The following is a 21,288-nucleotide window of genomic DNA, read 5'->3' as shown; positions in this document are numbered from 1 at the left end:
TAGTGCATTAGTTAATTTCGTCAAGGGCATCAGAGAAGACTTAAAAAATGCATGTAAAGATGTGAAGACAGTCATCAAAGATCTGAAGAAAGCAGTAGACACAATTGAACAAAATTTGTTCTTAGAAAGCTGGAAAACGTAGGAATGAGAGGACCTGTATATAATTTACTGCAGTCCATTTTGTTTGACAGGCAACAAAGCCTGAAACCAGTTGAAGTCAGGTAGGCACACTTATCAGTAAAATATGGAGTACCGCAGGGTTGGGTGCTTGGACCATTTCTCTTTCTAGTTTATATGAACGGTACTCAGGACTTCTGCTGTGACTCCAGTGCATTTTTGTTCGCTAATGACGCTGTTTTAAAGCCAAATGCTTATTCAAGTAGAAAAAAATTTTGGAAGTCAATTGAATATGTTGCCGACTGTTTTCTGCGAAACAAACTGACCCCCATTTAAAAAAACGCACCTATTGCATTTGAAAGCAAACAGAAAATATTCTCAACCAGATAAATTTTGCAGAATAGTGCGATCAGCCAGAAAACGGCTTTAATGTACAATGGAGTACATTTTGATGAAAAACTTAATTTTATTTGGCATATTCTCAAATTATGTTCAACACTGTCAAAATTTTTTGGTTTTTTATAAGCTGAGATCAAATTCAACAACTGCGGTTTCCGGTAAGCTTTGAAGTTTACGGACGACCAATACTAAGCTTTGCAGTTTAAGTCTCTGAAACCAGTAGCAAGACAATTCTCTAACCTCTGGCAACAAAAAAAAACAAATTGCCTGAATCATCTTTAAAGAAAAATGGACGGAATCAGCACTGCATAATTGAGAAAGGTATAAAATCTATTCAATCAAAGATTTGCACGTTTTTGAACAGTTTGAAGAAACTAACAGAGATACCTATATTGGAATGCGAAATAAAACGTCTAAATTTCCTTATAACAGAGAAAGAAAAGGAGTCAGTTAAGCCAAAAAGATTATTATCCCGTCTGTTAAAAATTACAAACGCGGTTAGTGGACACAACCCTAAACGACAAGGAGTAATGATAAGAGAAATGTCGAACTTGATCTTGAAATATAACCCCAATCTACCTACAAAAGTACAAATATTTTGTGAAAGAGAATTAAAACGTTATCAGTGTATTTTTAGAGATAATTACATTAGCATTAACGAACAAATAGTTTCTTTAATATATTAAGTTGATCATTTCCAATCCCTTCCATCTTAACCATCTGACTATCTGTCTTTTAAATGATTTTAGTACTGCCACTGGCATCACTTGACGAGGACCAGCGAGGCTTTTGATTACCTATTAATTAAGTGGCGGTTCTGTGCGGCCTCGTTTGTACAGCACTGCTAACTTACTTGCAAACAATTTACAATAACAATTTGAAACGTCGCAAAATCTCATGCAAAATCTCAATATAAGCCAATAATTTAGTCCATGGATCGCTGAGGCACGGCCATGACCCGCGAGGCATGGCCTTATGGGGTAAAAACATATAATTCTTCTCGTTTAAGTTAGTCATTATGGATGCTTGAGAGTACATTATATGGATGAAATGGTCAAAATTTCAGTGTTAAGCGAGGATTATAATTGAGGATGCATGCATTTGTCGTCCAGATGAAACAAATTTCACTGTCGTCCATTTGAAACGTCGTCCTGTTGACCGCCCCCCAAACGATTTGACACTAATATTATAAATAAGTCATTCGACTATCGTTAACAGTTCATTCATGTATTTTTTCTACAGTCTATAAAGGACTGGATGGAAATTTAAAATTGATCTGTTTAACCTGCCTCCAAACTTCTCTGAAAAGAACATATTTTTGAGCCATTTAATTTGAATTTCTACCTTTATGAGGTGACTGAATAATTATGAGGCGGTGATTAACATTTTCTGTATTCAAGATGAAATGAGGAAAGATGCACTTTCGTGGTTCCTCAGAAACACGTCTCCGCTAATGATGCCAATTGAGATAGCCAATCAGATTGCAGATCTGCCCGAAGCAGACGCGGACACAACTTACAAAGTTAACCCGACTTCAATTATTAAATTAGGTATGACTCGTTTTTTTTCTAATATTCAGAAAAATAAAATGTAGTGACACGGTTGTTGTTTGAGCTGGTTCACATCAATAGCTAACATTGTGTCGGAAATGTCATATCTCTAGTCATCTTATTGAGAAAGGTCCTTGAAACATTCTTTGATCTCTTAAAGAAATAGTTAAAACCAACATTCCAGGCATATTTTGAATACACTGTTATAAAGGAGCTTTTAAAGTGTGTAAATGAAATTTTGTTGAGAATATATCATAAAATCATCTACCAGACTGTCATTTACCATCATTTACCAACATCCAGACTGTCACCATTTTGCGAAGATGTGAAATATCAATTAACATTTTTATAACTGCCAATTTAGACCAAAAAACGAAAATTTAACCATACTGTTTTGTTGCTCATTCATTTTGATAGAGCTTCGCAAAAATTCAAATCTTGCAAGATTCTCGCAAGAATTGACTTTCATCCAAATCTGTCAACTTTTAAAGCTCATCTGGACTTTCTCTGAGTTTTCAGAGGTCTTTTAATCTGTTTTTATCTCCTTTTCAGTAATTTTTATGCTCTAAAAGACTGCCTCCTGGCAGTCTTTTAAACGTGATTTTTTAAACGTCCTGGCAAGATTTTAAATTCCGCTAGCACTTTTGTGAGCCATTAAACCGGTCTTAAAATCACAAACTTGACTACAAATCCCTGCCTAGAGCTATAAACGGCCTTTTAGTTTTGTACGCCAGATTCATTTCTTGTCGGATTCTTGCAAGAATCTTGAATAGTTAAATCCGTTTATCAATGGCTCACTTATGCTATTTAAAGTGCTTAAAGCGACATATTGAATCAATTAGTAGAAAACCAATGAGTAGATTAAACCGCAAAAAATGAGGGCACTTTTTTAACATATACTATGGACCCAAAAAAAGCTACGTACACCTAAAGTTTTTCTCAAAAAGCAATACAAACATCAAATAATATAACATTTCGAGTTCAAATTTGTTCTCTAATAACGCGTCATTACACCTTTAGCTTTTCTAACGTTTAGTAGACGGTTTGTATAGTTTTCATACAGGTTGCTCACGACGTCTGCGTCAATTTCATTCCAAATTTCATACACTTTTTCTTCTAAATTTTCCCAAAAACGGTCTGTTTTGTAACCGTTGCTTCAAAAACGAACCAAATTTTCAAAGGTATTCAGATCTGGACTGTATGCTGGACTGTATGCGAGTACCTTAAAATCTTTTTCTTTGGAAAAGATCGCCAATAATTTTCGATTTACGCCCAGGTGCATTATCTTGTTGAAAAATAATGTGCAGGAAAGGCATTTTTCTAGGTACGTTTTCAAAATTTCCAAATAACCGACACTGTTTAGCTTGTTTGTACACTTAACAAGCAATTTTCGTCCATCTGATCGTATTGCACACCAAAACATAAGTTCACCGCTGGTCCGAACTCAAAGTTTTTGCGTTTTTTTCAAACTGACTTTGTTTGCAGCGTTTCTTGAAAAAAATGCCAAAATTTTTGAGAATTTGTCTAACTACTTCTGGAAATTGTATCGTAGCAAGAGAAAGCGTTACGGATCTTGATTTCAAGTTGTGTTGCTTTTTCGTTTTAGACCATGAAATTCCGACATCTCGTAGCGTAACAACTTGGCAAACGGTGAAAGAACAAAGCGGTTTAATCATCCTTTCTGTTTAAAGTGAGCATGAAATTTCTTTCAAAACTTCTAAATTTCACACCTTTTATCACACCTTAGCGCAAATCATGCATATGAAGCACGAATCATGCTTTAAAAGCAGAAATCATTCTGTACGTAGCTTTTTGGTACCATAGTGTATTAAGATACGGAAAGTGGAAACCAGCATCAAATTTTCTGGAAATATCTGATACCAGTAGACGCTAGTTGTTTAACAAAGATGTGCACTTTGGTTTCAGATAGTGACATTCGCAAAGCCTTCACAATGACCCGAGGTGAAAAAATTGTGCTTATTTCAAGCTCTTCTCGAAAATTATTCACGTTCGCAGTGAAGACAGAAACTTTGTCCGAGGAGAAAACGGAAAAAATGCATCTTCAACTGTTGACCGAAATTGCTGCTGGGTATGGAAATCTTGTCTTCCACTCGTCTTTTACTCATTTTATTGACTGTTTAATTTTTATTTTTAACATTGCCTTGTTGTAAATACTGCTCATGAAAAGAACAGTATGAAATGTGGGGGAATATAATAAAAAAGGGCGGGTGAGGACAGGCCTCTGAGTTGATGGTTTTGCTGCGATTATGCAGGTACCACAATTATATTAGTTTAATATTCTTAATGCATTTTTTCAAAGGATTATTCATGCAGCAGAAAGATGAGCAAATGTGCTCTGAATTAGGACTAATAAGAAAAAAAAGTGTTCTAAAAGGTACAAAAATACCAACAGATAATTACAAAACCTATCAATGAATTTTGTAACCTCGGTAGTTCTTTTTTTCATCGATTTTGATGTCTTTGGCTAGTTGCTGTCCGTAATTTCTTCTTAACAACGTTTCATTATACTCCATGTGATTAATGCACAGATTAATGTCCAAATTTTTCATTTTATGGCTACTTGCGAGGGTAGAAAATTTTGTATTGCTTTCCCCAGAGAACCGAAATTTGATGCATTTTGTCAAGACATGGAAGATCATGTTTTTGGGACAAAAACATGATCTTGCATGTCTCAACAAATCTGGGATGGCGTGACAATATCATATTAGGCTAAGTGTATGTGGTAATTCTTGAAGTGAGTTCATAGCATGGTTATATGCATAATTTCTTGAAACCCATACAAAGGTCTGCCAAGGTCATTCATATATCTACGCTTTCTTCCCAAGAATGTTTATCAAGTTCCTGTCAAAACTGTTCACTTTTGAGAGGACAAGAAAAACTGCAGAACTTCTAATATAGGTTTGCACTTTCGTGGAGTGGAATGGAGTGGACGCTTTTAAATGACTTCAACTGGACCCAAATCAAGTTGCCCACAGAATTGCCCCCTAACCGTGCTCAACTGGATACTGGAGAACCAATCAAACCGAGAATAGTGCCAAGTCACCTGGGCTCAGATTGTTTCTCACTTCAGTACGAAGCCTATGACGTCATCTCTCCAAACGATCACTCTCATAGTGAAGACGGGGATATGAGCCAATCAAAGATGTCAGTTGTATCGCGAAGCACTGTTGAAATGTTCTCATTCAAGGTTAACAATAGCGAACCCATTTTTTATCTGATTATTTAAGAGTACTGAAATGTATAAGAACAAAATGTAATGAAATGTCAGTTTAAAACTGTCAGTTGCTTTGCACAAAAAAACGCATGCGAAAATTACTTTGGGAAAAGTATGACTCATTTAATTTACTTCTGACAACCCAAAAATCAACAAAATATGACCCATGCAATTATTAGATTCATAAAGTACTTCAACCATTATCTTTTGTCAAATTTTGCTGTCATACAAAAGCTTCTTGCAACCCAAAAATCAAGAAAAATGATCACATAGGATACAAAGTCAAATAAGTTGGTTTCACCCACATTATTAAACGGTTTCTCATAAGTTTCTTCGAATGAATAACAGGAAATATTCTGATTTTTCGAAAGAATTAAACTGTAATATTGCTGTTGTCATGAAAATTTAACAACGAGGGTTGAAATTGACAAGAAGTAAAATGCGACATACACAAAAAACAAACTCTATAGTGAATTTAGTTTGACATTTAATTCACAAATGGTCCATAAAATTAGCTTTGCGTGACAACTGGCACAAACTGCGATTATAATTTGAATCGAAACTCGTAAACTTTTTTTGGCACACTAACTTCAAACAAGCCAAAATTTGCTTTTTCTAGCCTTGTTAATACTTTTTCAGGTATCCAAATTTTGCAAAAGCTGATATATGAGAAAACGTTAAACAAGTAACCTGAATGGATTTTATAATATCAATTATTTACCGATTGAGTTGGCATTTTTCTGTATTTCTCTACCCCTACGCAGAGGAGATTTAACGTTTTTAGTGTAAGGCTACTCAATTTTATCAATAAAAATCATTTGGAATTCTGGCGTATGCATAAACACATGCTCAAACACCCACTCATAAACACGGACCTGGAAACAACCAGAGTTTCACACAAAACTATGTATTAACTCACAAACATACGCACACAGACAACCACACATAGCTCCACGTTTTTGTCAAATTGAATTCCTTTTCAAATCATTTTCCAACACAAGCACATAACCATACATGTACCAAGCACCATCACACACACACACTTTCACAAGAACGGACACAGCCAAATCACACTAAGTCACTCACTCACTCACTCACTCACTCACTCACTCACTCACTCTCTCACGCTCGCTCACACACAGGCTCACAAGCACACAAAGAACACATTCTCTCACTCACGGACCACGCACTCACGAACAAATCAATCACACTCACTCACGGACCACAGACGCTAACACAGATACAAAAAAAACACACACAGGCCTATGGGCACACACACTCACACACAGCTCCGCGTTATCATCAAATTGAATCCCTTTTCAAATCTTTCTCCAACACAAGCTCATTGCACCAAGCACCATCGCACATACATTTTCACAGGAACAGACGCAGCCAAATCACACTCACTCTCTCACTCACTCACGCTCTGGCTCACAAGCACACCAACACACTCAAAGACATTTTTACACACACGAAAGCACACACAAATCACACTCACTCACGGACGCTAACACTGACACAGGCGCACGCACGCACACACAGGCTCATAGGCACACACACAGAGCTCCACTTTTTTCAAATTGAATTCCCTTTCAATTCCTTCTCCAACACAAGCACATATCCATACATGCACAAAGCACCAACACACACATTCACAAGAACGATACAGCCAAATCACACTCACTCTCGCACGTACTCACGCTTGCTAACACACACACGCTTATGCACACACACACACACACACACACACACACACACACACACACACACACACACACACACGCATGCAAACACACAGGCTCGCAAGCACACAAACACTCACCACACGCATACACACATAAACACACGCAGACGCACCTATACAAACGCTTACGCACGCACACACATACATACACACACACACACACACACACACACACACACACACAGGTTCGCAGGCACACACACACATAATCACCACACACATGCCTACACACACACACACACACACACACACACACACACACACTCACACACACACACAGACACACACACACACACACACACACACACACACACACACACACACACACGCACGTACCTCATCCAAGGAGTACAGTTGTTTTTGCACTAGCCAAGTTTTGTTTTCAGACAAAAGAGTGGTACCGTCTGCCTGAGATTTCGGAACCGGATCTGAACAACTTGGTGTTCGTTGTTCCTTTCTTTGAGACCATGCAGAACTCAGTAGTAGTGTATGTGCTGTCAGATGGTCACGTCATCTTGGTCAATGAGGACTTCGAGTGGGTCATTCGGGATCCAGACGAAGAGTTTGACGATGACGAAGACGCTTTGGGTGACTTTGGCATGGACAAAATGATTGAAACTCATGCTGGTACATAAATAAAATGTCTTTTCTGTACAGATTTGAGGAATCGTTGAAAAAAAAAACCAGAGAAAAGGGTAATTGAGAAGAGAGCAGAGAAAAATCCAAAGGTAATCCCACCACTTAAAGTTGTCAGATTTTCAGGGGGTGGGTTTGAGTTGTTACTGCAATCAAATTGAAAACTTTTACCAAAGAATGTGATGTAAACAAGTCAATTATTCTCTGTCAACACACAATACTAATATTCGAATGAGACCCCAGATAGCGGCCCCTTAATAGTCCCGACAATCAAACGACTTATTTCTTCTTTTTTAACTTTCGAAGACGTTGAAAGTGAAGTTTTTTTCGTTAAACAGTTCGCTGATCAACGTGCTCGCATAGAAAAACGGTCAACACTGAAGATCAAACTGTTTGATTTTAGCAAAAACTAAACAACCCTTTGCATTTCTCAGAAAGCTATTTCAGAAAGCAATAAATAACTATTTGGTAAATGAAAATAAAATCCACTGATCCAGCTATTTTTTTGATCAGCCGACGAATTTGCGGTTGAGGTGAGAGAAGAAGCAGTGGTGTTCAAAGAGGACCAGGCTGCTGATGACTTTGAAGTGCAAGTGATAGATGAGAAGCCACCAGCTACCACAGAACAGATTGACGACACTTTTAGGACACCTGATGATCTCGATCTACCTTTGAACGACGAAATGGAAGCGAGTACTTTGAGCCCAGTGGCATGGAAGAAAGTCAGTGTGATCAAACGGAGAGTGCTCAGAATTGATTTCTCGAATGACCCTCTCAGAAAGTCACAATTGCCAATTCTATATGCAGTGAGTTCTGATCACTTAAAACCTTTATGTCCACCAAACTTGGGGCCAGTGAAACAGAATGGATCTGATAACAGCAAGGAAAGGTTGCGACTTAAATTTTAAAAAGTCAATTTATAACTGCTCCGGGTAGAGAAAAGTAACAGCAGAAGAATTGTGGAAACGTGGTCTATGAAAAATTTTCTGTGAGCAAAATTTTAAAGATTAACCCCCCCCCCTTCCGCCCCGCTCTCGTTTCTGTAATTTTAAAACCTTCATGACAAAAAAACTTTCAATACTTTTCAGTTTTTAAAGGTTTTTATGGGTTTTAAAAATTGTATACTTTTATGACAACTTATTGAGTGGGTTCAGAAGCACATATTAATGAACCGGTTTTGTTGGTCTAATTGCATGTATTTTGATGTCTGAATCAAGTGGGTCGCACATTGAGATGATCTGTTGTTGAGTGATTCCATAAAATGATTTTGTTGTTATTATTGAGCATGAGTTTCACAACTAACAGCAACCTTCATTTTTCCACGATAAATTGCCTCTTTATTCTAGAACCTTCTGTGTTTGTTCACGGAGTCCGCTCTGATAATTGTGGATCTGATTCAAGTGAAGTTGACACGTGTCTATTGTGATCAGTTGTACGATGTGGACTTGGATGAGGGTCTTCTAATCTTGAAGAGTCCAGAGTACCCTACACCTGTCCTGTTCAACCTTGAGACCCAAAATGTTCTTTCAGTTTTGCCAGGTGATAATTTTGAGTTGTTGTGCAGGCGAGTAAAAGACGACGTATGTGTTTGTTTTCTTACTTTGGCTTTCAAGCACGTCAATTTCACATGAAATCTATGCTTAGGCACAATTACTTTTAAGTAAATTATTCCTAAACTTTCGTAAATTGTAAAAACTTGCATTAGATCTTGAATTTTATTGTTTTAAGCATTCAAATGAATATCTTTGAATTTTTTTTTGATTGGTTTTTGTAATCTTAATTTTACAAGCTTTTTATTGTGTTATTTTCTTCAAATTGAATTATTGAAAGTAGAACTATTGATTTTTCTTGCTGTTTTTCGTAATCCTTCTCTTAGAAGATTTTTAATGTTTTTTATTTAGCTTGAGATTAATGAAAGTTATAAAGTTATTCATTGCTGTTATAGAGAATCAGCATTTTCTGAAGTTCATCTCAAATACCGACCTGATAATGGGACAGAAAGGTAGTTATATCAGAATATACAAGTTCACCAACACAACCTCAGAAAGCCACACCAGCACTCATAGCCACTATCAGACACAGCAGAGCAGTGATGAGAACTTTGCAGAACAGGTTTTCGAGTTCAATGACGTCATGATTAACCCTCAGTTGGGGCCAATATGCATCAATGGAAAAGCTGTATTGTTCACTGAAGCTGGCTTGGCTGTATACAACATTCATGAGTTGGTTGACCCCAATGTGACGAAAGAAGTGACGTCATTGTACGAGTTATTCTTCGAAGATGAAAAGGGGAGTTTGTCGGAGAAAGGAAGTATCACGGAGAGCACTTTTAGAGGCGAAAATTGCTCGGCGATTGAATGGCAAGTATTATATTCAAAACATTTAACTAGATTTTGAATTTTTTTGAGTTTTTGACTTCGCAGGAAGTCAAACCTGAGATTATTGAAAATCGATATTTATTATAACTCAATATGACCTTTATTTTTAACTTGGGAAAACTAGACGAAATGAAGCTTTCTAAAATAATCACAGTCAAAGCGGGAATGTACAGTTGTTGAAGAGTTCTCTATATATTAAAAAAAACTTGACAAAAAATAAGCTACTAGCGTTTTCCCAAAGTAACCTTTTAACAAAAAAAAGAAACCGCGAATTTTTTGTATGTGTGAAAACCTCACTACTTAGAATACATCATATTTTGGTTTTGTATGCTGGAAGCTTGTTCAAATTGATTTAGTTCACTATGGCAAGGTCGTATGCAGAAACTTTCTATGCGTGGAAGGTTGCGTGGAACAGCTCATTTGATTTTTGTCATCTGCAAAAATTTTATGAAAAAAGTACACGTTACCAATATATCAATAGATTTTATTTCCATTTTAAAAACGATTCCCTTGTTGCAATTCGGATAAAATAGATCGGAAAAGGTTTACCTTCTTTACGGAGGGATGCCTGCTGTTTTGTGTTTTTTTGTGCAGATCAATATTAAGGCAACACTGATTTCATTTCACTATTAACAAATGGGAGTCATATAAAATTTTGTGCACTCCTAGAGAAAAAGGAGTCAAACGAACTGTCAATCTTATGCAAGATTCTTGTTTAGTTACAATAACACCATTGTAGTGGCTTACGACAATCGGATTGTAGTGCATAATTATGATAAAAACACGACTCTATGTCAGGAGAGACAGTTGATTCCGCTGATTGGACTGGGAAAATTTGACAAGTTTCTCCACATATCTGTCAACGATGATGATGACATCTCGAACATCAACTTCGCCACGATTCTTCTTGATGAGATAAAACTGAATGCTTATGATTTTGAATCAGGTATAAAATCGTTGTGATTCCTTTTTTGTCACCATATTCACATAGAATAAGCACCTGGGTCCGACCACCACAACGAGTGCTAAAAAATCTATCAAGTTATCGGAAAATCAGCTCATTGTTCATTCTACAGTCCATGTCCTGTAACAAGATTGAAGCGCAATCTCGGATACATACACTCTCTCTTCTTCCGATTCACCCTATATTCCTGACGGCTCCTGACCGTATAATCCTCAACTACCTGAGAAATTGGGTCAACTTATACAATTTTCGGGATTAATTCCATGTTTTTTTTTCCGTGTGATTCACTGAAAAAATAGTGTTAATCAGATTCAATTTTTCTTGTAAAAACCAAATACAGTAATCAAATTTTTTGTTCCGAATAACTTTTGTGGGGGGGGGGAGGGGGGGAGGGACAGAGAGGAGCTATATACTCAAATGGGTTTTTTGTGCAGAGGTTAATTGATTTCGAAAAAATATCCAAATAATCGAATTATCTCACTCTTTTTAATTAAAAGATGTCTTTCTACATAACTCCCTCTATATTGTAACTTATATTTGTTGAGCTTCATTAGTCCCTCTAAAAAGTTGCGTTAGCTTGTGTCTACATTTGCTTGTTTTCATTAAGTTATTTTGATATAGATGCCTTCAAAGATCAAACAACATCTTCCAAAACTTGATTAAATGGACTTATTATTAATTTTTTGGATTATAACAGCCAGTAGTAGTAAAACTTTTCTGAGAGTAAGAGAGAAAAAATTCTTATAATTCTTATTGGTTCCTAATGATTGACTTTTTGAAGGCTACGAAAGCCTTCAATATCAGTTCATCTGTTCACATTTCATTTATTGTACTTTTTAGTGGTTTTTAAAGACAAGATGGAAAGTACCTTTAATCGTTGCCTAAAATTTGTGGCAAAGGTTTCGGTTCTAACAATAAAAAATATTCACGAAAATTTCGTTGTTCTTTGCTATAGGGTTCGATTTTCTATTTTTTTCAAAATAGGTTTGAGACAGAATTGACTAATGCGATTATATGTGCTTCGGTGAATGAAGATCATAACAACTGTATGTGTTGAAATCAAACGCAGATATGCCATAAAAAAATTTGACAGTGCCATGTGGTAGTGCTGGTTTAATTCCCTACTTTTCCTTCATCTCTTTATAATTCCAATTATGTCATCGTAACACTGTCTTCGTTATTTGAGACAAACAAGGAGGCTCGGTAATGTGCGTTTGCACATAAAGTTTCGACCCCGCTCATCTACATTTTTTACTTAATTGTCAACCAAATGTGGAAGAGATTAACAAAAAAAAACATATCAACATATCGTTGAACAAACAACTTAATAAATAAAACAATCTACCGTATAGAGCCGATGAGACCTGTGAATATCACAATAAATATGACTACCAGAAAAAACAGCGATAAAAATCAAACAATTACAAATACTAATTACGACAAAAACTCTGTGTCCCTTTTTTGAAAACCATTAATAACCAACTCAAAATTGCATCAGATAGAAATTTGTACTTCATTAGAAAAAAAGACAGGACATTTTTTTAAGGCGACTTGTTAACAAAACAAAAAAAAATGAACAAAAGGGCAAAGTTTTATAAAACGTTGCTTTTTTGAAAAGAACTAATGCCAAACTGATTAGAAACATTATGCATCTATTGAGAGAGTGCATCATTAAGAGAGCACCATTAATTATGCATCATTAAGAGTTTCTTTTACACCTCCAAAAAGAGCGTGTTGTGAATGCAAATGTAAGCGAGAACTGTAAGCGAGAAAGCGAGAAAGGTGAACGAGAAATGTGAACAACTTTAAGTTGTAATTGTATGCGTAACAAAACAAGCAACCATAGCGCAGTTAGTATAGCACTGTACTCGCAATATAGGGATCGGTGGTGCGAGCCCCCCCCCCCATGTCGAACCCTACGAAGAAAAATCCGTATTCTAATACATGTACCTTGAGCAACGAACCGTTTGAGAGGGGTTTTAAGCTAAACTAGCCCAATTTAGACAAAGATGACTTTGATATAAATTTATTAGAAAAACAAAATGCATTGAATGGTTTAACTTTAAGGCCAAAGCAAGGCCAAATTACGTCACATATGAGCTGAATTGATCTCTATTGGCTCACAAAAGGTTAACAGGTCCTGTCTAGCCTTTTTGCCGCCAGTGTTACTTTAGATATCTTATGTGTACCAACGTCGGGATTGTTATGTATGATCGAATAAAAGCATATGGGGGAAAAATACGTATTGTTATCTTGAATAAAGACTGTTCTGTTACTGTTTTCTGTAGTTCGAGTCTTACACGTTATCTAGCTCGAATATTTTTGTCCGCCGAGTGAAAGTAATCGGGTTAAGGTTTACATCGTCCGCTTTACGTCAACTTCTTGCGCACAGAGGCTAGGTCGGTGATTACTACTGGAACTTCTGGCGCACAGAGGCTTGGTCTGTGACTACTATTGGGACTTCTCGCGCACAGAGTTTAGGTCAGTAACTACTATTGGTACTTCTAGCGCACAGAGGCTGGATCAGTGACTGCTATTGGAAATTTTAGCGCACAGAGGCTGTGTCAGTGACTGCTATTGGAACTTGGGCACACAGAGGCTGGGTCAGTGACCGCTATTGGAACTTTTGACGCACAGAGTCTGGGTCAGTGACTACTATTGGGACTTCTGGCGCAGAGAGGCTTGGTCAGTGACTTCTATTGGTACTTCTGGTGCAGCTAGGCTGGGTCAGTGATTACTATTGGGACTTCTCGCGCACAGAGTTTAGGTCAGTAACTACTATTGGTACTTCTAGCGCACAGAGGCTGGATCAGTGACTGCTATTGGAAATTTTAGCGCACAGAGGCTGTGTCAGTGACTGCTATTGGAACTTGGGCACACAGAGGCTGGGTCAGTGACTGCTATTGGAACTTTTGACGCACAGAGTCTGGGTCAGTGACTACTATTGGGACTTCTAGCGCACAGAGGTTGGGTCAGTGACTACTATTGGTACTTCTGATGCACAGAGCCCGAGTCAGTGGCTGCCATTGGTCTTGTGGCGAACAGAGGCTGGGTCAGTGACATTTTTTGGTCTTCTTGCACACAGAGGATTGGTCATTTGTAAGGACAGTGTCCCTTGGGGCAGGGAGGTGTGAAAAAACTGTAAGAGAAAATTTTAGTCTTCAACGTTCTCGACAAAATAAACTCTACCTCTATTTGGTGCTTCTTATATTTACACTGGCGGCAGACCCCAACATAGACACAATTAACCGAATTTATTTTTGAAGTACTCAATTAGCCGGATAAATTGGGTGCTCAATTAGCCGAATAACTTGGTTGCTCAAATAGCTGAATAACTTTGAGTGCTCAATTAGCCGAAAAACTTTGGGTGCTCAATTAGCCGAATAACTTGGGTGCTCGATTAGCCGAATAACTTTGGGTGCTCAATTAGCCGAATAATTTTGGGTGCTCAATTAGCCGAATAACTTTGGCTGCTCAAATAGCCGAATAGCTTTGGGTACTCAATTAGCCGAATAGCTTTGGGTGCTCAATTAGCCGAATAAATTTGGGTACTCAATTAGCCGAATAACTTTGGCTGCTCAATTAGCCGAGTAGCTTTTGGTACTCAATTAGCCGAATAGCTTTGGGTGCTCAATTTGCCGAAGAACTTGGGGGCTCTATTTGCCGAATATTTCCTTGTGTTCTATTAGTCGAAAATTTTTGGACGCTCAATCAGCCGAAAATTTTTGGATGCTCAATTCGCCGAAAGTTTTGAGTGTTCAATTAGCCGAAAACTTTTGGATGCTCAATTAGCCAAATTTTTGGGTGCTCAATTAGCCGAAAATTTTTGGATGCTCAATTAGCCGAAGGTTTTGAGTGTTCAATTAGCCGAAAATTTTTGGATGCTCAATTAGCCGAATTTTTGGGTGTTTAATTAGCCGAAAATTTTTTGGGTGTTCTATTAGCCGAAAATTTTTGGATGCTCAATTAGCCGAAGGTTTTGAGTGTTCAATCAGCCGAAAACTTTTGGATGCTCAATTAGCCAAATTTTTGGGTGTTCAATTAGCCGAAAATTTTTGGATGCTCAATTAGCCGAAGGTTTTGAGTGTTCAATTAGCCGAAAATTTTTGGATGCTCAATTAGCCGAATTTTTGGGTGTTTAATTAGCCGAAAATTTTTTGGGTGTTCTATTAGCCGAAAATTTTTGGATGCTCAATTAGCCAAAGGTTTTGAGTGTTCAATTAGCCGAAAATTTTTGGACGCTCAATTAGCCGAAAATTTTTTGGATGCCCAATTAGCCGAAATTTTTCAGTGTTCAATTAGCCGAAAATTTTTTTGAGTGTTCAATGAGCCGAAAATTTTTGGATGCTCAATTAGCGGAAATTTTTGGATGCTCAATTAGCCCGAAATTTTCTGTGTTCAATAAGCCGAAATTTTTTTTGGGTGCTCAATGAGCTGAAAATTTTTGGATGCTCAGTGAGCCGAAATTTTTGGGTGTTGAATTAGCCGGAAAATTTTCCTAGTGTTCAATAAGCCGAAATTTTTTCGAGTGTTCATTTAGCCGAAAGAACTTCTAGTGCTCAGTTAGCCGAAAATTTTCGACTCTTCTATAAGCCGAAATTTTTCCTAGAGTTCAATTAGCCGAAAATTTTTTGGGTGTTCAATTAGCCGAAAAAATTCCTAGTGTTCAATTAGCCGAAAAATTCCTAGTGTTCAATTAGCCAAAATTTTATGGATTGTTCAATTAGCCGAAAAATTTCCTATTGTTCTATTAGCCAAAAAATTTCCTAGTTTTCGATTAGCCGAAAATTTTTGACTGTTCAATAAGCCGAAACATTCCCTAGAATTCAATTATCCGAAAAATTTTCGAGTGTTCAATTAGCATAAAAAATCATTCGAGTGTCCATACGGCCGAAAACTTTCCTAGTGTTCACTTAACCGAAAACAAAGTCATCATCAATAACTTGGTATGACAGCGAAAAAAAAATATGCTCTTTATTGTTGGCTCTCCTAGTCGAACAATAAGCAGATTGCTGAAACCTCAGTACTGTCGTCACTTAAAATCTTCCATAGTTGAGCCTGGCTTGAGCTTCAAAGCTTTCAAGCACAGGAAAACTGTGCAGTATAAGTTAAGCGTTGAGTACCCACACGCAGACAAAGTTATCATTTGGAACGACGCCATGTGGCACGAAATAATAAATTAACGCCTCACCACAACAACAATCATAACCCATTATCCGCAAAAGAGTTGATTGAGGAGCTTAACCTTGTTAAGAACAAAATAAAGGCACTAGTCTACTGCCCCCGGCAAGGAGCTCCCGATATCTTTGCAGCCCTCAAACTGACAAATTTTGTTGTAGTTCACGTTTTAAAAGGTTTGCTCTTAAAACGCAAAGCAAAGGACCCTCCTGTTGTTAACGACTACACCCAATTGCATCCACCATTCTCTTGTGAGATCAAGTCCCTAACATTTGTAGGGTTCTATAGCTTCGACCTTAATCGTCTTATCAAGAAAACGCGTCGGAAGAGACTGAACCAGCGACGTCGAAAAGCTCGCGCTAACAGGGTTGCTGCTCTCCTGAAGGATTCTGCTCCCGCGCCGTGGCTAGTTTAAGTGCAAAGCTATAGCTTGGCAGTGGTTTCTACCTAGCTAGTGGCGGTGCTGTTGAATTGAGCTCGTTGGCCTTCCCCGTTAATCTTAAAACATTATCTCACAAACGAAACACATCGCTTACGTCCGTGATTGCTTTGAGAAACCCTTAACCCTTTAATTGTTTTCCAATAATTTAATTTTGTAATCTAAGTTCAATTCTAAAACAGTTCTATGGATGGAAGCCTGAGTAACAAAATTAGTTGAAGCAAGATCTAAAGCCGAATTAAACGTAAACGAAGTTTACAGAGGCATAAATGAAGCCATTGAAGGCGCTGCACAAAAAGCACGATTCGAAACCATGGTAGGCAAGGCCAAAAACTTTTTGTCTACAGCAATTATCCAAAAATGACAATTATCCAAAAATGAGCTGCCCGGCACCCCAACAAAGCACAAATCACTGAGGACCTGGAAATCTGGTTGAAGGAAGCAAGCGAAACACATGATAAGTATGTGATAAGGGCGCTCCAATACATCGAGTCAATCACAGTGTACCAAGGGCGTGCCAATACATCGAGTCAACCACAAAGTACCAGCAAAACTCAGAGGAAAGCGTCGAGTAGAGGTACAAAGTCGAATTCGATGGCATCAGGTCAAAAACACCTAATAGCAAAACTCAAGCGAGAAAAGGTAGAAACAGAAAACGAAAATAAGTTAAAACTGGCTCAACAAAAGCATCAACTAGAGCTGAACACAATCAGCGAAGAAAACATGAAGACTTTTTGAAGCCAAAGTGAACGAGCTCGAAGCGATGGAGACCTCGGATGAAAGCCTAGGTAACGAACTTGACGAGCAACTGACGTCAAATCATATCAATATTATTGAGCGTGGAGCTGATTGGGTAAACAATGCCAACCCCAATAACATATTGTCTGCCGCGATCGAAACAATGCCTTCATAAGAACCACAAAATTTTCCAGAAATTGCTGCTCCACAGATGGAGATCAATCCACTCCTTAGTAGATCAAAAGATCATGTACCAGTTGAAATTTGCAACATGACGTGCAGACAGGTCCATCCCTAACAGACATTACTCATGTCCCGCAATCCTCATTAGGAGGTTTCCACGATCAATCACAATTGACTAACACTAATAGTAGCTACGTCCGAAAACACAGAGGGGTATCGCGCTTCCTTTCTCTGGGAAATAATGATGAAAATCTGCAAACAGAGAGTTAGAACACTCAAGTAGCTGTTAACTTACCGGAAAATGTCGTTAGACCTAATCATTCTCTGCCCAGGGTAAAGCGTTCATTCTGACGTCAGATGATACCAATCACAATAACCCTGATCAACAGCAGACCCAAGCAGCGAACGTAAACAACAATATGATGCTAAGTCCACGCACAAACAATTCAATTTTTGTGAATAAGAGCACAAACAATCAAAACGTCGTTGCAAAAACAAACATTGCAAATGTTTTCTTAAGCCAACCGTTCAACACTCAGAATCAAAATGCACAGGTTCAGAGTAGACATAACCCAATTCAGAACCATCGTCAGAATTATTATCCAATGGCAAGCCACCTATTAACAAATTTAACGCTTTGGCATATGCCAACTTTAGATATTGTAGCCCAGTCAGTTTCTCAAGTGAATAAAAAACAAATGGCAAACACAAATATGAGCCAACATGTGGTATCGTTTTCGAGTGGTACAACTTTTTATCATCGAAACCTCTTCTCAACAGCTACCGTGGTAAATTAGCCAAATAAACCATTGTCAGCACCTTTGCAACAACATGCAGCTCCAACGCCTCTTTCTCATCAACCCACGATACCCATATACCCGTCAAACGCTTTAACGCCTCTCCCGGCAGCACAAATACCTCAAACAAAACAGTCATTCAATGTGAAATATTTGGCTGATGCGATAACGTCTAGTCATCTCAATCCCTTGCCTAAATGGAATCTTGCCAATTACAATGGAGACCCACTTTTGTGGCATGAATGGACAGGACAATTCAGAAGTGCGAGCAATCCCCAGAATCTCTCTGATGCTGTCAAGTTGACCTAATTGAAAGGACTTTTAACTGGAAAAGCGAAGAAGTCCATAGAAAAGTTTGCTTATTCAGGAGCTCTATACAATGACGCAACGAAAGTCTTGGAAAGAAAATTCGGCCAACCACACGCCATTGTTGGTGCTCACCTGGATAAGCTGAAAAACTACCCCCACTAATTATGCATAACTCCGAAAACCTTATTGCCTATGCGTCAGTAGTATCTAGTCTGGTTGGCGTGTTTTGTTCATTATCGTATGATGCCGATCTTCAAAGTTCGTCTTTAGTTAATCAAGCCGTGGGTAAGCTGCCGCCAAAATCTTAAAGAATCTTGGTGCTCACACATTGTGAGGAACCAATGAGAGGGTCCAAAGTTGGTGGGTTTCAATGATTGGCTGCTGACGAAATCTGACACTCATGACCGCATGAAAACAGCCAAGTTCAAAACGAAACCTGAAGAGCTGCCTTTTTCGTCAAAAACAAAAACAACATCAAAAATTTTGCATCTAGTTCGAAATTAACTGACTCAAAAACGAAAAATCAAACTCGAAGACCCATTAAGGACGAACCTTGCCCTCATTGTAAGGCTGACCATCCTTTGTGGCGATCTTCAAAATTTACAAGCGAGAACCCAACACTAAGAACTAGAATTGTCGCCGAGAGTAGGCTCTGCCTCTCTTTCTTGAAAGGGTCACATTAGTTTAGAAATTGCCCCAACCTCAGAAAATATAAACATTTGTAAACAAAATGTAAACCGGTTGCACTAGTTCACACAATTCTTTATTACACGGAGCTGATCATATCTTCCCTAGAAACAATCTTAAGAAAAGAAGTAAAGTTAACAATGCTACAACTACACAGTCGTCATCCTCAGTGACAGTTGGGGATAAGAATGAACTACGGACTCATAGTAGCTCGTCCTCCTTTCTCTCAGTATCGGACGTAAAAGGTCTTCTACAAGTGAGACAGGTTGAATTAATTAGCCCCACTAATGAGAAAACAAAGGTTTTTTGCGTTATGTGATCCCGCATGTAGTCATTCATTGATTTCGAATGCTGCTGCAGTTGAACGTCTTAGGATTAAGGGTTAAAGTCTTAGGTTAACGGTTTGCGGAGTAAACACTCATTAAACAATTGATACAGTTGTGACAGAAGTCACATTAAAACCGATAGCAGAAAACACTTGTGAAAGTTTCCCGGTTAATCCATATTTTAAGGAGAACTTAAACATCGGTTCTGATATAGTGGAAGCTCTCCAGTTGCAAGAAACCTACCCGTATTTGAGTGTTCTGGATCCCGTTCAGTATAGCTATTCGATTATCGAAATGATTCTAGGCCAGGACGTGTACAACGCCATCCGCCTGATTGAGTAATTTGAAAGTGAATGAAAAAGCGCCCCCGTTGCCGTCCGTCTACCAATAGGATGGGTGTTGAGTTGTCCACTACCTTCAAGCTCTAATTTCGTTTCGTCCTGCTTCAAAGCTGTTATTGAGCCAGAACAAGATTTAGTAGAACAGTTAAGAACCTGGTACGAATTGTATTCTTACGGTGCAATGAAAGAAGTTGACCCAAGGTCATCAGCAAACCGCAGGGCAGTCGAAATCTTGGAGAAAACTACGACGCACGATAGTCAAAGATACCAAGCTGGAATGCTTTGGTCTAATGACGACCCCGACTTACCAAACAACTATTACTCAGCGCTCGTGCAACTAAAGTCCCTCAAGAAATGGCATTCTAAGGACGAACAACTTTGATCTAATTATTCAAAAAACATAAATGATGATGTCGAGAAAGGCTACGTGTTTCGGATAGAAAATCCAAAAGATTCCAGTCAACGATCCAAACGTCAGTGGTACTTACCACATCACCCTGTAATAAATCCAAAGAAACCTGGAGAAATAAGAGGGGTATTAAACGGTTCTGCAAAATTCCACGGAACTTTCCTAAATAAATCGTTAATGACAAGCCCTGACCTATTTCAACGTCTCATTCATACTCTCATCCGTTTTAGGCAGCATAAGTATGCCGTCTCCGGCGATATCGAAGGTATGTTCCTTCAAGTGGGCGTTCCACTTGCCGATCAGCCCTGCATCAGACTTTTGTGGCGGGAGGACTCATCATCAGAAGTGATTGTATACCAATACAGCCGACATACATTCGGTGCCAAGGATCCGCCAACTTGTGCGAACTTTGAGCTTCAGAAAAGAGCAAAAGACAACGCTCGTAAGTACCCCGATATTGCTCAAGCTGTATTAGATAAGTTCTATATGGACGACTATTTGGATTCTCTAGAAACACCACACTAGGCACTAAGTTGAGCCAAAAAGTTAATTGAGTTATAGAAATTAGGAGGATTCAAGCTAACAAAATTTATAAGTAGCACACCACACTCACTTGATGAAATTGAAAAGAGTGATCAATTATGCCAACCTAAACTGATCCTAGTTTCTGATGAAGAAGCTTCTTCACATGTTCTGGGTCTAAAATGGGAGCATCAAAAGGATACCTTAGTCGTTGGCCGAGGCACGGAGTGCGTTGAAAGCAACAAAGTCACGCAACGCTTAGTCCTCAGCCTAGTGGCAAAAGTCTTCGGCCCCATTGGATTGGTCGCGCCATTCACGGTTACTGTTCAACTGTTG

At 38.3% G+C, this 21,288-nt stretch overlaps 1 protein-coding gene across 2 annotated transcripts in view; it reads left to right on the top strand.

The window, feature by feature from the left end:
• LOC142334548 (uncharacterized) overlaps positions 1-21,288 on the top strand; it is a 128,327-nt gene that overhangs the window by 93,376 nt on the left and 13,663 nt on the right. For both annotated transcript variants that reach the window (XM_075382669.1, XM_075382668.1), the window contains 8 exons: positions 1,917-2,066; positions 3,993-4,155; positions 4,986-5,274; positions 7,432-7,672; positions 8,195-8,487; positions 9,028-9,220; positions 9,627-10,041; positions 10,779-11,005. In XM_075382669.1, the coding sequence (XP_075238784.1) occupies positions 1,917-2,066; positions 3,993-4,155; positions 4,986-5,274; positions 7,432-7,672; positions 8,195-8,487; positions 9,028-9,220; positions 9,627-10,041; positions 10,779-11,005 (1,971 nt within the window). The remainder of the gene's footprint in view (positions 1-1,916; positions 2,067-3,992; positions 4,156-4,985; positions 5,275-7,431; positions 7,673-8,194; positions 8,488-9,027; positions 9,221-9,626; positions 10,042-10,778; positions 11,006-21,288) is intronic.

Source organism: Convolutriloba macropyga, chromosome 2 (genome assembly GCF_964194025.1).
Source record: "Convolutriloba macropyga chromosome 2, txConMacr16.3, whole genome shotgun sequence".
In the NCBI taxonomy this organism is placed as follows: Eukaryota; Metazoa; Xenacoelomorpha; order Acoela; family Convolutidae; genus Convolutriloba; species Convolutriloba macropyga.
The sequence above is the reverse complement of the archived record's forward strand: the minus strand, read 5'-3'. Positions and strand labels throughout refer to the sequence as shown.